The 19,021-nt window shown below is 42.9% G+C and overlaps 3 protein-coding genes and 1 long non-coding RNA gene across 6 annotated transcripts in view; 2 read left to right on the forward strand and 2 right to left on the reverse strand.

The window, feature by feature from the left end:
- The window catches only part of LOC109514165 (guanine nucleotide exchange factor VAV3-like), a 51,634-nt gene extending 47,123 nt beyond the window's left edge, over window positions 1-4,511 (reverse strand). Inside the window, exon 1 of the mRNA XM_019867019.1 lies at window positions 4,093-4,511. Coding sequence (XP_019722578.1) covers window positions 4,093-4,299 — 207 coding nt within the window. The 5' untranslated portion in view covers window positions 4,300-4,511. The remainder of the gene's footprint in view (window positions 1-4,092) is intronic.
- Window positions 4,512-7,414: 2,903 nt separating this feature from the next.
- On the forward strand, window positions 7,415-12,520 carry selenoj (selenoprotein J). Of its 2 annotated transcripts, none has more exons than XM_019867016.1 (10): window positions 7,415-7,535; window positions 7,810-7,876; window positions 8,366-8,545; window positions 8,789-8,887; window positions 9,223-9,315; window positions 9,830-9,986; window positions 10,098-10,213; window positions 10,432-10,509; window positions 10,735-10,874; window positions 12,140-12,520. In XM_019867016.1, the coding sequence occupies exons 2-10, from the start codon at window positions 7,810-7,812 to the stop codon at window positions 12,236-12,238; spliced, it is 1,029 nt and encodes a 342-aa protein (XP_019722575.1). In that variant the 5' UTR covers window positions 7,415-7,535; the 3' UTR covers window positions 12,239-12,520. The 2 variants fall into 2 exon arrangements, with proteins under 2 accessions (XP_019722575.1, XP_019722574.1); XM_019867015.1 differs by having other exon boundaries at window positions 7,424-7,535; window positions 7,747-7,876.
- Window positions 7,870-8,359, reverse strand: LOC109514167 (uncharacterized). The gene is made up of 3 exons (XR_002167946.1): window positions 8,080-8,359; window positions 8,039-8,044; window positions 7,870-7,999 (listed from the first exon to the last, which is right to left on the reverse strand). It is a non-coding gene; the product is annotated as an uncharacterized LOC109514167 (long non-coding RNA).
- A 1,869-nt stretch (window positions 12,521-14,389) lies between the features above and the next one.
- Window positions 14,390-19,021, forward strand: part of LOC109514236 (endophilin-B1-like) — a 10,228-nt gene continuing 5,596 nt past the window's right edge. The window contains exons 1-9 of one of the 2 annotated variants that reach the window (XR_002167955.1): window positions 14,390-14,601; window positions 14,997-15,138; window positions 15,539-15,667; window positions 15,832-15,965; window positions 16,291-16,383; window positions 17,760-17,849; window positions 18,212-18,312; window positions 18,453-18,684; window positions 18,829-19,013. Coding sequence is in view for 1 of the 2 variants with exons in the window: in XM_019867160.1 (XP_019722719.1) it covers window positions 14,539-14,601; window positions 14,997-15,138; window positions 15,539-15,667; window positions 15,832-15,965; window positions 16,291-16,383; window positions 17,760-17,849; window positions 18,212-18,312; window positions 18,453-18,684; window positions 18,829-18,936 (1,092 nt within the window). In the remaining variant the exon portion in view is untranslated. Of the gene's footprint in view, window positions 14,602-14,996; window positions 15,139-15,538; window positions 15,668-15,831; window positions 15,966-16,290; window positions 16,384-17,759; window positions 17,850-18,211; window positions 18,313-18,452; window positions 18,685-18,828; window positions 19,016-19,021 lie in introns of those variants that run through there. The other variant, XM_019867160.1, reaches the window with a different exon arrangement.

A 19,021-nucleotide genomic window follows, 5' to 3' on the forward strand; every position in this document is an offset into this window, starting at 1 on the left:
TGTGCACCTGACTCGGGTGCAGTTTTCCACCACAGTGAACCTGACCGTAAAATGTGACTGACACACTGCTGCAGGACATGAGCTTTGGTTTCATCAAAATGTTTGCCTTCTGAATGTCATCTTCACTTTTTTTTTTTTTTTTTTGGCAAAGATCAAAAAGGTGGCACAAACCGACATCTCTGGAAACTGTCCAGTCATTTGAGATAGGAGCCTGTGACGTTGCTTAAAATAGCATTTCCTACTACGATGGTTCACCAGTATTGATTTTCTAGAATGGTTATGATCAAATTGAACCCTTCGTGTTGGGTTACCTAATATTCATTGCGAACACACTCTACGCCCGAATCTCTCCTCATAAAATTCATGTCATTTCCGATATTTCAAGGTGTACTGGAGCTGTCTTTTGAGGTTGGCCATGGCGCAGGATTGTTGCCTTGGTGATCAAATGAAAATTGTGTACGCTGTTTGCATGTCCAGTATACGTCCACCAGTGCAATATCACATCATCTTGTCTTCGCCGACAACTACATGCAAAGTCACTGTGCATACGGCAGCACATGCACATGCACGGCATTGGGGGGACACTGCGGAACAAACCGGTGTGACTGAATTAAGCGGGAATCGTAAACCGTGGCGCCTTGAGTTGACATGGCATGCATGGCTGCAGTCACGTGCTGTTTGCACTCGGTGTGATATTTCTTCATCAAAAGCTGCTTTGTGCTTAAACTGATAAGTTTTCCTGCCCTCGTATGACCTGACATCTCCATGAGAAGCCAAAGGAAGAGAAAGATTCATCTTGATCTAACATGCCCCTCATTTTCTAACGCTTGTCTGTGAGAGTGACTTGCGAGCGCCGCAGGCTTTGAAGCCCACCATGCGCAGTGCTCACTAGAAGTTTTCTCAGTCTTTGGCATCACAGATTTTTGTGTCGGCTTGATTAAATATACATAGGGACCATTTATTATGTATAACGCTGTTCTCAAAGTGTATAAAAGTAATGTTCATCATTTTGTATTGTAGCATACTCGGAGCTACCTGCAGGGTAGATACTTGATTTGGGAAGGAGAACAGCTGATAATTCAGAAATGTTTAAATGAAGTCATCATGGCATATTTTTTGTTGTTGTTGTTAGTTAGAAATGTGTTGACATTGTAAGATAATGCACCTCTATGTTCTTTTGCTACTCTCTTTGATGCTGGTTAGAATGAGACCACACTCTTGCTGGGGCGACATCTTCTTTGCGCTTTCACTTTCCAAAAATGAAGATCAAACCTGAGAAGGCGGCGTTGCGCAGGCAAGGTACAACAGTTTTTGTTTTATTTTTTGGAGGGGGGGGGTGTTCTCTCTCTCTCTGTCAGTGTGAAGAGAGCGGCTTTTCTCTTCATTGTGTCTGGCATGTCGCTGCTTTGGGCTGCGCTTACTGAGGGCATGTTTAGTTTCACTTCCTTCCTCTATTCTGTTTCCTGATTTTCTGTGCTGCTGTGGGAGATGTGTTCGGCTGTTGTAATAGTTGCGACAATGTTCTAGAATCTTGTATTTCTGGACAAGAAGGCAACGGCAACCTCCCAAGCACAGGTATTGGGAGAAAAAAAATACAGGTTGAGACTTTCGGTTGATTCATGACCGACCTAAGTTTCATGAATTTGAGCTCTTAACTATCGCTAGTAAAAGTAAAATGTGGCGGTTAATGTGGTTGTCTAGACATTATAATTGAACAAATACAGCCGTAAAACAGTGATCAAAGAGTGTCATTTTTGCTCTGAAGGCCATAACTGCAAATTTGATTCACTCTGTTGTAAATGTTTATAGCATATCTTGTAAACGAACATGATTGTATACATCCTCGTGTTCACATACACAACATATGGCTCATCAATTTCAGGTACATTTTCACCACAAAATAAAGCAACTAATTTCCTGAGCGGAAAAACACATCCGAGCTACTTGTCATAATCGAGTGGTTCTTTGCAAACAAGTAGCCTGCTGACTCTGCTGTTGTAGCATGGCTCCCTTTCTTAGCAAACTCAAGCACATGCGACTCACTCGAACAGAAAAAGAAATGTCGCAGAATGAGAAGCAACTTGTCCCAATGGCAAAATCAAACCTCTGATGCTTTAATTACGCAGCCAACACAAGCACAGTTGGGACAAGCCCCTTCAGGGGTCTTTTTCATCCTTGGATCTATGACTCGAAATAGAGAGACCCAGACAGTCTCTTTGTAGGCCAGTCCCATCATTGCCTTTGTCTTTCCATCTTGAAGGTCCCTTGGGTAAGGCCGCAGTGGCGTCACATGAGGCGTTATTGGCCAATGACAAAATAGCTGCCAGGGGCCCCCATGAATTATGCGTAGAAAAGGGGAAATTCAATTCCACCCTCAGTTATGTTAAATGTTGCTTGGTGAAGAGGATAGCTGACACTGATTTCCAACTCAATAGAGGTGACCAAAGTCAGTACTAATACAGTGCCAACGTGTGCATGAATTTTACTCTAGCACAGTATTAATATTCAATGTATTAAGGAACATCCGATTAACGGTGACATGAAATAATAAATGATGTCACCATGTGTCCTTACACTTGCACTCGATGTAATTTCCAGCCATGTTTCCACAGCCACCAATGTCGCCCCACATGTAGCACCATTACTGGCTCCCAGTGTGAGTAAGCCATTCAACCATGCATAAAAACAAACTCTGCCTATAAATAACCCAATCGTAGTCAGCTCATGCAATGTGCATAAATACGACATTACAGTTCTTTTACAGCATGATGTTTTACAGCATTGTGTGGTAACTGACACAAAGCACTAAGAACCACTCACACTGATGTTTACGTCCGCACTTGCAACTATTAGCTGCAAGCTTAACTTCGTTCAGTAAATGCTTCTCTTCTTACAACCTCAATCAAGTTTTGTCTGGGTAAAAGGATCCTTCAGTAGTTGTTTCCATCGCCATTGATGCCATTAGAATTGCAAATGCTGATCTAAATTGTCCACTTGACCCGCTGGAGCTGACAAGCGGATACTCTGTTCGATTGTGAGAGAACTAACTGCGGGTTATATTGACCCGGCCACCGTGCCATTGTGTTTGGAGAGCTTTTTCCAGGAAACTAGCCTCATACGACTCTCCATCCACGTGACCCTACATCAATGCATATGATATTATCTATATCAAATGGTTGTTACTGGGCCAAAGTAGAGTAGCTCTGCGGGCTTCGTAGCTGCGTTTCGCAGTCACCGTGTGTGGTCACTGAATCCAACGCTCAATATTAATCTGGCCCGCTCTCACTATTGAGGTAGATGCTATCTGACAAATAGGAACCATGTGGCCACAGCTCTCTATCGTTCCGACGACTGCAGACAGTGCATGGACATCTTTAACAGTGGCACTGATTTACTCAAACTCTTGGTTGTTGTAGCCTTCACAAAACCACAGACTAAAATTGCGCCGAGGGTTTGTTTTCTTCATTATGATGAGACTCGCCACAAAAATACACATTCTTGGAATCAACCCCTTGATGACTGCCACTTTGAATCTTGTAGAGTACAAAAAAAAAACCAATCAAAATCACATTCACACTTTGCCTTAATCCACCGTGTATCTTTATCACCCATACACTGACTGGAGAGCATTTTATTGTAAATGTTCAAAGATGCCCAAAGAGAAATATAAAGTAACCGAATGAACCCAAAACATTTACAGACTTTAGGGGATTATGTGATATGATTGCTCTAACTGGCAGCAAATTTGACTCACTTCATATCGAATTTGAAGTGTCACAAAAACAATAACGGGCATGAGATGTTCCGTTATTTCATGAAAAAAAAGATTGCGGAGGCGTTGACTATAATGCACCCAAACTGAAGACAAAGTTATGATTTTCTTGAAGCTAACGTCCAAATGGTGAGCAGTTTTATGCCGAATTCTTTCACCACTCTCCCGTGCACATGCGGATCGACGAAAACGTTGTCATACGTTTGTTTGTTTGCAAAGAGATCAAGGGGACCCCGAAATGCGCATGACTGTTAACGAAGTCTGGCGCCACGATGCCATTTGACGGCGTAGCAGCGGACGCGACGTTTCTCTTCTCGTACCTGTGACATTTGAGGTCGCAGGTTGATCTCCTTTAGATTGATCGACTGGGGCCTGAGGTTGTTGAGGAGGTGGCAAAGGAGCACTCCATCCCGGAGGGTTTGCGCCAAGTCGAATACCTGCGCAGTCTCCCATGTCACCCGATGGTTTGCTGGAAGCACCTTGCAGTTGATCAACCACAGCGCGCACTGCCTCCAATACTCCATCATTACTACTCTCGCTTGAGCCGACGGCAGGACGAATTTCGGGTATTTGACAAGTGGGCTGGCTTGGGTGGTGCGCTTTAGAGCGTGTCCATGTTCCCTCACGATGAAAACGGAGCAGGACCACGATCGCAGAGGGATGGGCTGCAGTCGATGTGAGCTTGACAGCCTTGTGTGCTCGTACGACTGGATGGAGTGCACCCACTCTCTCTCTCCCCCTCTCTCTTTCTCTCTCTCGGTCTCTCTCTATTTCTCCCTCCCCCGCTGTCTCTTCCCTCCCCCTCATCCTCTTCCGCTTGCAACTGCATTACATTGCAGAAGAGCAACAAGACGCTCAGACTCCTGCCTGTAGTATTAACCTAATGCTGCCCCCCATATTTGTGCCCAGTAATAAGAGTAGAAGTGGTGGAAGTAACCAAGTGCAAATACTTCGTCACTGGTTACTGGACTTGAATTTGCATTTCTGCTTTTGAGGTGCCCAAGTGTCTGTAACGGTTGCAAGAAATACCGCTCATGACTAATTAAACATTTTTTTTAGATACCATTGGCGGTTGAGCTGGACAAACCTATACTTTTAAGGCCAAGAATTGTAATGCGTATAGCTGCAGATCCTGAATGACTGCTTTATATGTTTTTCTTGATTCAATTCACCCCCTCACAAATTGTCACTGGCCCCATATGCATGATGTCTTTTGACAATGAAACCCTTTTAGGCCTCCTTCCCCATCTACTACACCCGACCAGTGTCAATTAACAGTCTGACGACGCTATTGTTTCCCCTGTGAGCGAACACAGCGGTTCCTGTTTACGCTATCGTCCGACGACAAAAAGGTCATTCAGAATTTGTTCACTACCAAGCTCATTACCACGCCTATTAACGCTGATTAAATTGATACAGTGAGTACCATGTCATAGCTTGGGAAGAACCCCTCCATTAGATCTCGATTGATGATGTAGGCCATGATGTAGGTGTCAAACTCAAGGCCCGGGGGCCAGATCTGGCCCGCCACATTATTGTATGTGGCCCGCGAAAGCAAATCAGACATGTCAACTTCTGTGATGCTTGCTAAAATCTCTACCAAAATTCTCATATGTCATAAAAAACAGACATACTGTAAGCATTTTCTTGTAACCAAACCCCTCATTACAGTAACAATAGTTAAATAAACCGTTATTGACTTTTTTATTTGGTTTCAGTTATAACGGCCCTCCAAGGGAAACGGTAACTAAAATGTGGCCCACGACAAAAATGAGTTTGACATGCCTGATGTAGGCTATTACCGGTAGACGCGGAAATACGGAAACTTATGATTCTACCAAAAGTTTAAAATGTGTAAGTGTAATTTTAAAGTGTCATCGGTTGGTTTTCAGTGCATTTTACGGGAATAGAAACCGCTTCACAGTTGGGTCATTTATTGACATTTCATTAGAAATGCTTCTGAATTTAAATAAGTAAATCTAATTCGATTTTAAGATCTTTAAGAAGATAAAAAGAGATGATCACAATATGTTATATCCCCCAAGTATTAACGGCAAGAAAACAATCCAGTTCCAATAAAAAAAGCAATCTCAAGCGAAACTGTTAACCTCGTGACAGAGAATAAGAATATAAAGGATCTCCTGGTTTCTTCTAGCATTCCAGAAAAGAAACAGAAACAAGAGAAGAAAACCGCAACTGCGTTACTTGAACTTTGCAGAAAGGAAAGCATTTAAGGAAGTAACCGTGAGCGCCATGAAGACTGTGTGACAATTTATCCCCCCCCTCCCCCCATTGCATTTATAAACAGCAGCTGAGCACACAGGCTTGTGGAAACAATGCATGTGCATATTAGCCTCCAGATTATGCTGTTGTAAACACATCCATGTGCTGGAACTCCTCATCTCCTCTCTGTTTCCTTGCAACTTGGCTCATAAGACTTGCCTTTGTGCTTATGCAGATGTTTTGATGAAAATTAGCGCTGTAACCATTTAAATTGAAACCAATCTTGGTTAACTTTCAGTCATCTGGCGCTATCTTCCATCAGATGCCATGGCTGGCATAGCGCGGATGACAGGAAAGGTGACAGGCGGCCCGGATGCTGATGTGCCGCTTAACACCCTTCTCCTGTTACAGCTTCTTCGACCACACTGGAAGAGCAGCCATTCAGCAGGAGAATTATCAGCATTCATTGGATTAATGTAGGACAGGGGCTGAAAGGTAACACGGTAGCCCAAGAGCAATTTAACCTTGGTCTTTCAAGCACGTTTTCATTTGGATTTTTTTTTTGTGTCCACATATCGTTGTGATGAAAATACTTGATAGGTTTTGGCATTATTAGCCCCCTCCCACTGTCCAGCCAGATGCTCATCGCACCAAAATGTATCCATCACCCATTGTCATTGATAGATGTCCAGCCTTTTGTGTGTGTGTGTGTGTGTGTGTGTGTGTGTGTGTGTGTGTGTGTGTGTGTGTGTGTGTGTGTGTGTGTGTGTGTGTGTGTGACTTGATCTGGATACAGTGCAGGATCTATTGATGTATTCACAGCATTGAGAGGCAAGCTATCACCCTCCCTCCATTTCCTGTTTTTTTTTCCACTTTAAAATACTGTATTTATACATGCCATTTATAGTCAATGTATTTTTTAAAACGACATAACCCAGTATCTTTGTTGCATTGTTACTATATTCTTTGCGAGCATCGCAAGGTACAACTAGTAGAAAACACAGACGGCTTTCAGTAGCCGTGCCTTTATTTGAGTTTGTGTTCATTGTTGTTAACCGGAATTGATTTGGTTTGCTGAAAGGGCCATCAGAGAATTTAATTGCCCGGGGTCCCCAGGAGAGATTTGGGACAAATGGAGCCTGTCCAGGCCTTGCGGTGTCTCATCCGAGTGGAATCACCAATGGGGATCAGCTGGGAAAGCATCAGGATGGAGGCAATGGAGTGGAAGGTATACAGAAAGAGTGAGCGTGACGCATCAGATTGGCTTCTCGTCGCCTTCTGGACAGGCTGTGAAAGCTACTTCAATATGCCATCATTGGTTACTATCTATCTCAAGGGTTTAAAAATTGATGACATATAAAAGCATCATTAAGACATATTGGACCCACGTAGACTAAACTTACCACATCCTCTGTTTTGCCATTGGAGCTTCAGAATCAGTGGGCCAGTGGTACCCTCCCCCTAGTTTTGAGGAGGCGGAACGGACAGTGTTTCAAAACATGTCAAGTGGACTACGACAAGGTCACAAAGAGACTCCAAGGTAAACATGAGTGCATTTATCTTTTGCAATGACGCATTGTTACACTCCTATTAGTCATGAACATGGACTGTGCTGAGCAGGCCGTGTTATTGAGGGAATCGTGTTTTTGGAATGTTGGTTCTCACAGTTCTTTGTGGAGTGTCAATTTAGCTCCGAAAGATTGTAAAAACTTCTGTGCAATTAATCGATGTCCCTTGATACCATGTTTTAGTACCAGGTGAACCGTTGCAGTATTTTACTTCAGTTGCTCATTCTCCAACGCTGTTGAAAGCAGATGGCCTTGAGTGTGCGAGAGAGAGCCATTGGGGCCATTGTAGGGGCAGCAGTCGCAGATGCAGCAGGTAAGATAAAATATGCAGTCATGATGCGGGGAAGGAATTGCTGTCACGACAGAAATTAGACCTCTTTGTTTCATTTACAAAACACTGATGGTATTTGTTGAACTACTATTTTGCTATGCAGCTCTGAAGAAGATTCATTTTTCGAGCTAATTCAATTTGGACAATGATCTTTTTGCATAAGATAAAAACCAAATGAAGTAGACGTTTCATAACTTAGTTTTTGTTTTATTTTGTGCCACAAGCTAGACAGACGTCTGTCAATGGTAGATGCAGTTTGAGACATCTGTTCAAGCTGATAAGAAAGAAGGGGTGGCTCTCAAGACATTTTGACTGCAAGTTGATGGAAAAGGACTCCAGGGCTCTTAAATAAATAGCGAAGAGCTTTCGGTGGTTCCAGTTACTTTCCCGCAGCTCGTCGTAATAGACTCATATGTGCTCTCTTGTTTTATTGCCTGTGTGTGTGCTGCATGTGTGTGTTCTCCAATGCAGCCCAGCCCATGCACTGGATTTACAATCTAGACAGACTCAGAGAAGTTCTCGCTGACCTGGAACCCACACCAGAGTTTCGTGCCGACTCTGCAAATCCTTTCTACCGCAGGAAGACAGGCGAGCAGACGTGCTATGGCGACCAAGCTTACGTCCTGTTGGAATCATTGAGTCAGTGCGGAGGTACACGACTGAGTCAGGCGGGACAATGCGTCATACGTTGTCATAACATTTTTTTTGTAAAGACTCAAATGTGTCATCACCATTGTGAACCATGTCACTGGGAAATGAGAGCATGAAAGAAATTCCACATCATTTTAAAATACACGTTACGATATAATTGAAGACAATCAATTTCCAATTGGGATAAAAGTGAGTGAATTTCAGCAAGCTGCAAAGGCGCTTTGCTTTCTTGTGTGTCGGCAGGTGTCCATGTGGACGATTTGACTCAACGTACCTACAAGTTTTTTGGCACAGGGACAGTGTACGACTTGCCACTCAATGACCCTTACCGCAAGAAAGGAGGTACAGTACATCTTCACAGTATTTTGCATGTAAGTGTCGATTCCAACATTCCTGTCAGTGGCTGCACAACAGCCACAGGGATGCACAAACGTCCATAAAAATATTCCATTTTTTAAATAAGTAACATTTTTAATTAGTAATCACAGCGGCATCGTCATTATGGAGCAGCACACCAAGACAACAGCTTCACTTCAGTTAGTTACATGGCATCAAAGGCAAAGAGAGACAGAAACTATTTCATGAGTTCATCATTCTTTTATTGACACAACAGTACCCATTGATAAATATCAATCCATTAAAAAATTAATATGAAAAAAAATGCTTGAATTTTCCAGGCCCCAAAGCCGTCCTTCCTATTGATGGTCCTTGGAGGCATGGGAGCCTCAAAGCTTTCTTGAGAAATGTGGATGCTGGCAAAGAAGAAACTGGTATGTAATAATAATGACAATCATAATAATAATAATAATAATAATAATAATAATAATATAATGGACAGCACGGTGGTCGACTGGTTAGCATGTCGGCCTCACGGTGCAGAGGTGCAGGGTTCGATCCCGGCTGCGGCCTTCCTGTGTGGAGTTTACATGTTCTCCGCATGCCTGCGTGTGTTTTCTCCGGGTATTCCGGTTTCTTCCCACATTCCAAAAAAATGCATGGCAGGGTGATCGGGCTCTCCAAATTGTCCCCAGGTGTGATTGTAAGCGCGAATGGTTGTTTGTCCACGTGTGCACTGTGATTGGTTGGCAACCAGTTCAGGGTGTACCCCGCCTACTGTCTGAAGACAGCTGGGATAGGCTCCTGTACCCCCGTGACCCTTGTGAGGAAAAAGCAAATTTGAAAATGAATGGATGCATAATAATAATAATAATAATAATAATAATAATAATAATAATAATTTCTCTATTTTGAGTTGTGAGCTGTTTGCATGTGTTTTTGTTTGAGGCTGTGACGAGGACTGTCAAATGGACGGCATCACCAAGCTGGCTCCAGTGGTGGCCTTTTATGCTGGCCAAGGCGACATGCTGGAGAAAGTGGAGAAAGTGATCAGGGTGACCCAAAATAATGATATATGTGTGGCTGTGACATTGGCTGCAGCTAGGTAAGGAAAATGTTGAACATACACACACACACATTATCTTAACATTTGGTTTCTCATTGGAGGGAAAGTTGTAATGCTCCACCATTTTGTCTGTTTTATGAATGTGGTCAGGATTTTGGAACATTTCATTCTGAATGGTCCAAGTCCCAAAGCTCTGGAAGCAGTTTTGGCTCAGTTGAATGATCCGCAAAGACAGAACCCTCAAGAGCTCGATAATGTTGTCATCGGTAAGACTACGTTTGCCCTTCAAAACATCCATTTGAGGGCATATCCACACTCGGCCACTGGAATGTGCCCGTTAGCGATTTCCTCTCCAGTTTTCTGCTGGCCTTTTAAAAAAACATTTAAACATTCAAACTCAATCTCAGTCGGCATCATGGCCCATCAGTTCCGCAATCTTGCAACACGTTAAGCCTACCTTAATTTTCTCATCTCTCTGCGGAAGCACATCTACACCAGGTGAAGAATAACCTGGCCAAGACGTCCCAGCAGCTCATACCCGCTCTCTTCACAAACACATGAGGTAAGCTCGTCAGATAGTCTGATGACGTGGCGAAACTCTTCTACCCCTCTGCTCCGGCCTTTCATCTTCACACTAATGATCGCCTTTCAACTGCCTTTTTTATTTTCTCCTTCCTACTGCGTTGAGTTTTACGAGGGTAAAAGGCGCAGACAATAAATGCTCATGTAAAAACCTCTGCCTTGGGAGGGTAGTCATGATGTGCAACTAAATTGCGGTTCTGTCCAGCTTTGCCCGGTGCATTCCAAGGAGCGCTACATGGAGTCCTGACGGCGAGCCAACTGGATGAAGCTGTCAGGGACACCATGCGCTGCGGGGGGTGCACCGCCAGCCGAGCCTCCTTCATCGGAGCCTGCTTCGGGGCACAGGTAATAGCGCTGAGCAAAGAACTAACCACGTTTTCAAAGGAAGGGTGTTAACTTTCATTCCGGACTGAGTTTAATCATGTTCACGATATCATTACGAATATAGAATGCTTACCAAGATTCTTAGACAGCTACCCAGACTGATGTTTTTTTTTTTTGTTTGTTTTTTGTGCGCTGGCACACCAAAACTAGAGAGCACAGACCTTCGTCAGGGCCAAGCAACAGCATCACCAAAATTCCCTTATCCCGAACAAAATTGAAATCTCTCTTCCGAAGCGAATGCACCGTCACGCTCCAAACATTCACGCAAGTCAGTTTGGCAGTTTTAAAAACACACTACACTAGCCTGCAATTAATTCTGCATTTGAACTACAAACCTGTCTTGTATATTTCAAGGCTGCTCAGTCTGGAGACAGTCGATCTCGAATGCAATACCTCACTGTTACCTCCCCATTGTGAATATGCGCGCGCATGTTACATCAATTGTCACGCTTTTATGGTCTGCACCAAAGTTTAAAATGGCAAAGTGTCAAACTACCCCGTTGAGAAAACGCTGTCAGAGAGGCAAGAAAATGTAATCTTAAAAAAAAAAAAAAACTAAAGAAAAAGGAAGGAAAGGCATTAGTGCTCATTTTGTACCTGGGAAAATCGCCCAAAACACAGAAAATCTGTACTTGTCACACTTTTGCATGAATCTCGCATCAAGAATCAATTACACCGGGACCTTTCACAAATCAAAGCAGCGTATTGCAAACATGCTGATTTGGGCTCAGTACACGTTTTCTTGAGCGACACAAAAGCCACTTTAATTCAGTTCTCCATCATCAGTTTCGGAAGAGTAAACGCTGATCTGGCCCGTTTCCGTTGTGGGGGTGTGTGGGCGGGATGGCGGTAGCTGCGTCAGCTGCAATGACATCATCGCAGCATGACACTGTGTAACTTGCCAATAAATTCAGCAAAGAAAAGGACACACAGTAAACAAAGGACAACAGTAGAAGAGAACCAGCATTTTGGTGTACTTTCTCTTTGGCGCTTAGTTGCTTCATATAAAAGAAGATAAGCTCATGTCCTCCGATTTCATCCCATTTGTCGTATGGAGAATTCTCTTTTGACCAATCAAGAACATGCAAACTCCAATCATGAAATTGTACCTATTTTAGGGGTGTGCCACTTTTTGAAAGCAACAAACAAAAAAAATGTTATGCAGTGAAATGAATTTGAGCCTTAATTAAACGTGTCAGTCAGTCTTGTTTTTAATGTCTTTGCAGACTGGCCTCCAAGGAATCCCTGAATCTTGGAAGAAGAAGACACTTCGATACCCTCGGCTGCTGGAGCTAGTTGAAAATATGTTCCAAAAATCATGTTAAATTGCAGTTAATCATTGAGTTTGCCTTGTATGATCCACGACTATTAGTTGGGGTTAGTGCCTTCTCCTGCTATAATATTCACTTTCCTCAAGTTGCAGATGTGCTTTGAAATGACAATTCATGACAGTCTCATTTTAAAAGTCTCGGACTGAATGAGACTCGAATCTGTTTGTCATGTCAAAGTCGCATTATGTAAGAAGAAGGGAGTCTGTGCCAATTGCTTGAATTGGGTCAGAAGAGCCTTGAAAACCATCAATTGCTAATAAAGGATAGTGTTACTTGTATGTGCATGATGTTTTAATTGAAGTTCCCAAGTGCAAGATGGAAAGCTGAGGTTTCTTGGGGTCTGGAAACATCATGTTTTTTTTTGCTGAAGTGAAGAATTTGTTTGGTTTTTGTCTTTCCACTCCACGGAGCATGTTTGGTTATTGAGACGCGAACGAGCAGATTTACTACTGGAAGAAGTCAAGACTGAAAATAATGCTTCCCTCAAAGGAGCTGTTCTGCATTCCGAAAAGTGCTGACTTCTATCTTCATTCATTTTGAGCACACATTACATATGTAAAATAATTTTCAAATTATATATTCAGACCCATATAACAGCTGGTTCATCTTTTGCCTAACAGAATCAGTTTGAGTCTTTCTTTCCAAATTGATGAATTGATTTGATACTAAGCGCTGTATTTACTTGCATTATGGCTGCAGGAGTTGTTTATATGTATGCATGCATGGCCATACATGCATGTAAATACGTTCATATACACGTATGCATGTATGTCTATTCTAATGGTCAAAAGTTTAGACCATCGAAACATCTGTGTGGTCTAAGAATAACACACAAATGAACCTAATGATGAATAAACTTCCACAACATTGTTTAGCTGGGGAAATAGGTCACTGCTGAGAGTGCACAGGTAACAAACAGAAGGGAAGTCATTTGATTTCTCCCTGTGCCTGACTTCCTCCTACACAGCAGGTAGGCTGTGCATGTCTGGCATAATTATATCCAGACCTGAAGAGTTGTTTTTTTTCCCCAATCTGCCAAAATCCAATTCCGCAAGGTAGCTTTTCTAAGAAACGGAAGGAGGGTTATCAAATTGTGAAGTGAAAAGATTGCCATCCTCCCCGTGTCAATATCCTGGTAAATTCCAAAACAGCTCTATCCTGTGCCTTAAATTTGGCATCGACAAGGTACAGAGAAAGATCTTGAAGCTGAGTTACTACACCACTTTTGCATGTTGTTGCAATTGGAAAGGTCGGAGTCGAGCCTTGACAACAAAAAACACCCACATCCACTGACATGAGACAGATGAGTCGCCCACTACTCCCTCGTGAACCCACCACCTGGACTTCATATAGAAGTCATGAAAATACCATTATATGTTTACAGCTAATGCCAGCATACAATATTTTGAAGGGGGGAAAAAGACAGGGAGGGATGATGGTCAAAAGGTCAAACGTTCACGGCCATGTCATGATGATGGTGGACAGTGTGGGCTACTGGTAAGCACGTCTGCCTCCCAGGTTTGAGGTTCCGCATTTGAAGCATGGGTCCGTCTTTCTTGTGTGCATGTTTGTCCTTGCATGATTTTCTTCCTTCCGCATAACATGTTAGGGTGATTGAAGACTCCAAATTGTCCATCAATTTGAAGGCGAATGGTTGTTTGCCAATATGTGATGGATAGCGACCAGTGCATGGTGGAGGGCCAGATGCACGGATTGTGTGGGTGTGATGAAAAAAAAATCACAGTTGCCTGTCTAATGGCAGAGAATGGAACCTATGGTATGTTATTAGCTTCTGTTTTATTTTACGTTTCCTGTGGATTATTTTATGTGTTTACATGTTCTGATGATGCCATTTTAAATAAAAAATACGAATAGGTTACCTTTTGAAATATAACAAAAGACAATTCTTTTAAAATTCGAAACGTATGTAAGTCGCTCCAACGCAGCACTTTTTTGCAACGTTACGCAAAAAAAATAAAATAAAAAAAAATAAAAATAAAAAAAAAATAAAACCCGCTTTTCAAAGCTTAGCGTGTGAAACAAGCGAGAAATGCCAAAAGAACCTTCAGCTGTTTCGAGCAACCGAAAGACCGCATGCGCAGTTTCAAGGCCAACTGTCAGATTGCTTTGGGCGGAAGGGAACTCTCTTGGTGTCGTATCATCTTGGTTGCATTCAACAGCTGGGTGGAACTCCCGACAAAAACTTGCTTCAGTGACGTTTTCAAAAGAGATGGAAATTGGACCGCTTTGAAATAACCCTTCCGTAGCATCAAGACTCACTTCTCCTCGTTGTCATGGATTTTAATGTCAAGCGGCTAGCTGCAGACGCGGGTACCTTCCTAAGTCGTGCTGTGCAAGTAAGTTTTTTCAACGCTTTGCTGGTGGACGTGGTTGCTAACAAGCTGCTAGCTTCCACCCAGATGAGATACCTTTGAAAATGTCGTAACCTTGGCATTGACTGTGTTACACAGTTTGATAAACATGGAGATGTGTGTCTTACAACCACGTTACACCAGGCCATGCAGCACGGCAATGTTTTTGTCCATTGGTCAGCAGTAGGTTAACATCAAAACAGGCCGCTAAAAAAAAGATAATGCCGTGTACAGTACTCTTCATTAGCTGCACGCATGACGTTGATTTGCGTCCAGTTGATAATACAAGACTGAAACATTCCAGTCCAGAAAGTAGGCTGGGTGTTATGTGCATTAATCATTTGGTTTGGAGTTTGATGTGTATTTCGCTCTTTTAAAAGTTCACAGAAGAGAAGTTTGGCCAGGCTGAGAAGACAGAATTGGATGCCCATTTGGAGAATCTTTTGGTAAGAGCTGAGACCACCAAGCAATGGACAGAAAAAATCATGAAGCAGACCGAAGTCTTATTACAACCCAACCCAAGTAAGAACATGTTCTTTATTACAAATTAAATACAATAGATGAAATCAGTTTGTGGTACGTGCAGAATCATTATAGTCTGTGACGAGCAAGAGGTGTAAAGTTGGAGCTCTAAATATTGTACATCTACATTCAGGATTGGTGTGTGACATCTGTCAGCTCAGCTGTGCACGCTCCTCAATTCGCACCATTTTACGGCAAAAACACAACAAACCACCTGGTGTTATTAGTCTTGGACACAGACAAGTGGATTTGTATTTTTTTTCACTAGTTGCTTTTTGCATAAATCATGCTGTCAGGAGATTTTTTTTTTCCGTGTTCACTGTGTTGAATGTTACAGTCTCGTACATTCCCCCCTGACTGTCTCATGACTTTGTAATTGAGTTTCCCTTGTAATTTCCAGATGTCCGACTTGAGGAATTTGTGTACGAGAAACTGGAAAAAAAGGCTCCAACGCGAATGAACAACCATGAACTGTTGGGCCAGTCCATGATTGACTCAGGAAATGAATTTGGTCCCGGGACTGCTTATGGTGATTATCAATTGTGTATATTTTTGGTACACATGGTACGTGCTCTGTATCATCCAATCAGCGTTCTGCAGGGCTGAGTTACAGCACTAGTTTCTAGATTGTACCGTCTCCTGTCCTGTGCAATAATGGGAGTGATGGTTTGTTTGTGCTGCTCACTATTGTAGGAAATGCTTTGATAAAATGTGGCGAGACCCAGAAGCAAATCGGCGGTGCAGAGCGAGAGTTAATTCAAAGTTCTGCCATCAATTTCCTGACCCCTTTCAGGAACTTTCTGGAGGGGGACTTCAAAACAATCCTGGTGAGCTGGTAGTGGAGGATGCCATTCTCTACCCTTTTCATGCAATTTCAACAACAATCTAATCTTAGATAATTCACACAATGGTTGTATCACTCTTGCTCTGGAGTCAGTAAATTCGACCTCATTGCTCACGTGGGTCAGTACAGTATACTGTTTGCTTTATTTTTTGTCTTGCAAATGTTTTGACATTTTCAAAAACATTTTTTCATTCCATTGACATTAGACCATCTACTTTCTAAAGGGAAAACACATCAAAATCATTAACTTGTTTTGCATGTACCTGGAAATTGTAATACATAAGTTTCTGTTCATCATTTCTTTCCAGAAAGAACGAAAGCTGCTGCAGGTCAAGCGTTTGGATCTGGATGCAGCCAAAACGAGACTCAAGAAGGCCCGCATGGCTGATGCTCGAGCTGCTGTACGTATGTCTTGTCAAATATTGCTTTTACTGCAGTGTTCTTTTACAACTGGGTGTCTTGGTGTTGTTTCAACATTGATCAGCCTTCAAAAAAATGTTTCTTCCCCAAAAATATGAGGCAATATCCTCTTCAAAGAAGGAAAACTACCGGGGCCTCGAAGGCAGTATGAAGTCACATGACTGTCAACGGGTACATGCGACATATTTGGACTTCCCTTTTCTTGTCACTTATTCATTTGCAACTTCACCGGCGTCACTCCATTGTATTCATCCGGACCACATTTGCACAAAGTGTTTTCGCCGTGATCTTCACGTTCCCTTAAGTGACGTCTCAATGAAATGACAAAATCGAGGACTGCTGTCATTTTGGAGTCATTACTCTGAACATTTGTCCCTCCTTCCTCCTCTGTACTTCTCCTCGATGGGAGCTCTGGTGGGTGGAGCTAACATTTAAATAATAGAGCAAGGATGGATGACAGAGGAGGTTGCTAATTAAGAAATCTGATAATAGATGAGGTCGCGTCATCACAAACCGGTCTTCTCCGTGACTGGATTTAAATCAACTCAGATATTAGCAAGAGTGTCCAAGGTTTGCGTGGAAGTTTTCGAACATCGCAAATGGATTACGTGAAATGATGTGTTCCAGAGCCTGAGTGGTGTTGAGAATAGCCGCGTTTTGTCACACAAAAGCAAATCACGCCGCCAGTCTTTAAATCTAATCCGGAGTGACTTAGCAGCTCTCGCTCTAACTTTTGTTACTGTTTTTAAATTGCAAAGCTGCAGATGTGAGCAGAGGAAGTGACAGAGGTAAGTGGAATGCTGGAGCCATGTTTGACCTTAAAAAAAAAAAAAAGTCCCAGACACACATGCACGCACGAAAGCCATCTCCTCTCAGAGTAATATCCTCTGTAGTCACACTTGGACTTGTGTAAGATTGATAAGAGGCAAAAGCTATCATTAGAGTCCCTTACTTCGAGTACCACTTCACATGTAGACTGTAAGCTTTGGAGACAGCGGTGCCATTGTCGCCCTCATCAACACATATATTGATAGACCCAATAAGTCACCGTATGGCCGGTCCAGGTGATTCCTTTTGAGTGTCAGGATGCGGGAAGGGAAACCCATTTTACGAGCCATTGTTCTTTCGATGAAACCAAATCCTCACAGTGTTTTTTTAAAAATATAATCGAACATGTTTGTGTCATTACAATTCCAAAATGCTGAGAGTGGTGTTTGCTTCCAAGCGTCAAAGTCTTGGTCATTTTTGAAAGCCGTCACGTATGCTTTTCGGGACCACAAAACACTTATCTCATGTGTTCTATCCCATGTGTCTATGGTGGAGTTCATCTCGAAATCACTTTTATCCTTTCCTGCAGGCTGAACAGGAGTTAAGGATGACTCAGAGTGAATTTGACCGTCAGGCTGAGATCACGCGACTGCTGCTCGAAGGCGTCAGCAGCACCCATGTGTGTATCTTGGCTTGCCTTCACACAACCTGTCACCTCCATCTCAGTCTCACAGCACATTTGAAAATGAAAAAAAAAAGACATTTAGACACCTAATTGCCAAGTGGGTACCCCACAAACCTTTTGGAATGAAGGGATCCTTGTGAAGTATAAAATGCATTTTCAGTGTTAACAGTTGCCAAAGCGCAAAATTGATGTGACTTGATTTTTGTATTTTTACTGCACCCAAACGCATTCGTCAAGTTGTTGTAACAGTAGCATCGAAGCAGCTGAGATAATGAGGTTATATAATGCGTCCTGAGTTCAACATAAATCGGCAGCCTTTTCATATCCTTCACACATTTCTTCTTGTGTGTAATCAGGCACACCACCTACGTTGTTTGAATGATTTTGTGGAGGCTCAGACGACCTACTATGCGCAATGTTACCAGTATATGGTGGATCTGCAAAAGCAGTTGGGAAGGTAAAATCACGCTCTGAACAATTCTACCATTGAATTCTTTTTCTTAGCGTCTCAGTCGTGTGTCTCCTCGCTCTCTCTCTCTCTCTCTCTCTCTCTCTCTCTCTCTCTCTCTCTCTCTCTCTCTCTCTCTCTCTCGCTAGTTTTCCTTCGTCATTCTCCAATAACAACCAGTCGTCAGTTACGGAAGGGGCCAGCATTTCAGTGCCCACCATACCAGTGTCGGCCTCCCTGCCCACCTCTTCCAGCCGTGGCGGCGCAGCCACCTCCGGTGGCTTCAGCGAATTGCGTATCTCCAGTGGCAGCCGCAAAGCGAGGGTCCTTTACGACTACGACGCGGCGAGCAGCAGTGAACTTTCCCTGCTGGCTGATGAGGTGAGCCACTCTTGTAGCTGTCTACAATACGGTCGTACCTTGACTGAGATGTGCCCTAATTTACGAGGTTTTCAAATTCGCAGCCATCACTTTTTATTTTCTTGGGGGCTCCCATAATGCAAGAAACACTATATGTGTTTGCAGGTTATCACAGTCAGCAGCGTGCCAGGCATGGATTCAGACTGGCTCATGGGAGAGCGAGGCAGCCAGAAGGGCAAAGTACCAATCACCTACCTGGAATTACTTAACTGAAACTTGCAAATAGCATCTTCAGTCGTGAGCTTATGCTGCCATGTCAGCCCTCTTCCATTCTGTTTTTATTTTTTATATATATATA

Source organism: Hippocampus comes, unplaced genomic scaffold (assembly GCF_001891065.2).
Source record: "Hippocampus comes isolate QL1 unplaced genomic scaffold, H_comes_QL1_v1.1 scaffold322, whole genome shotgun sequence".
NCBI lineage: Eukaryota > Metazoa > Chordata > Actinopteri > Syngnathiformes > Syngnathidae > Hippocampus > Hippocampus comes.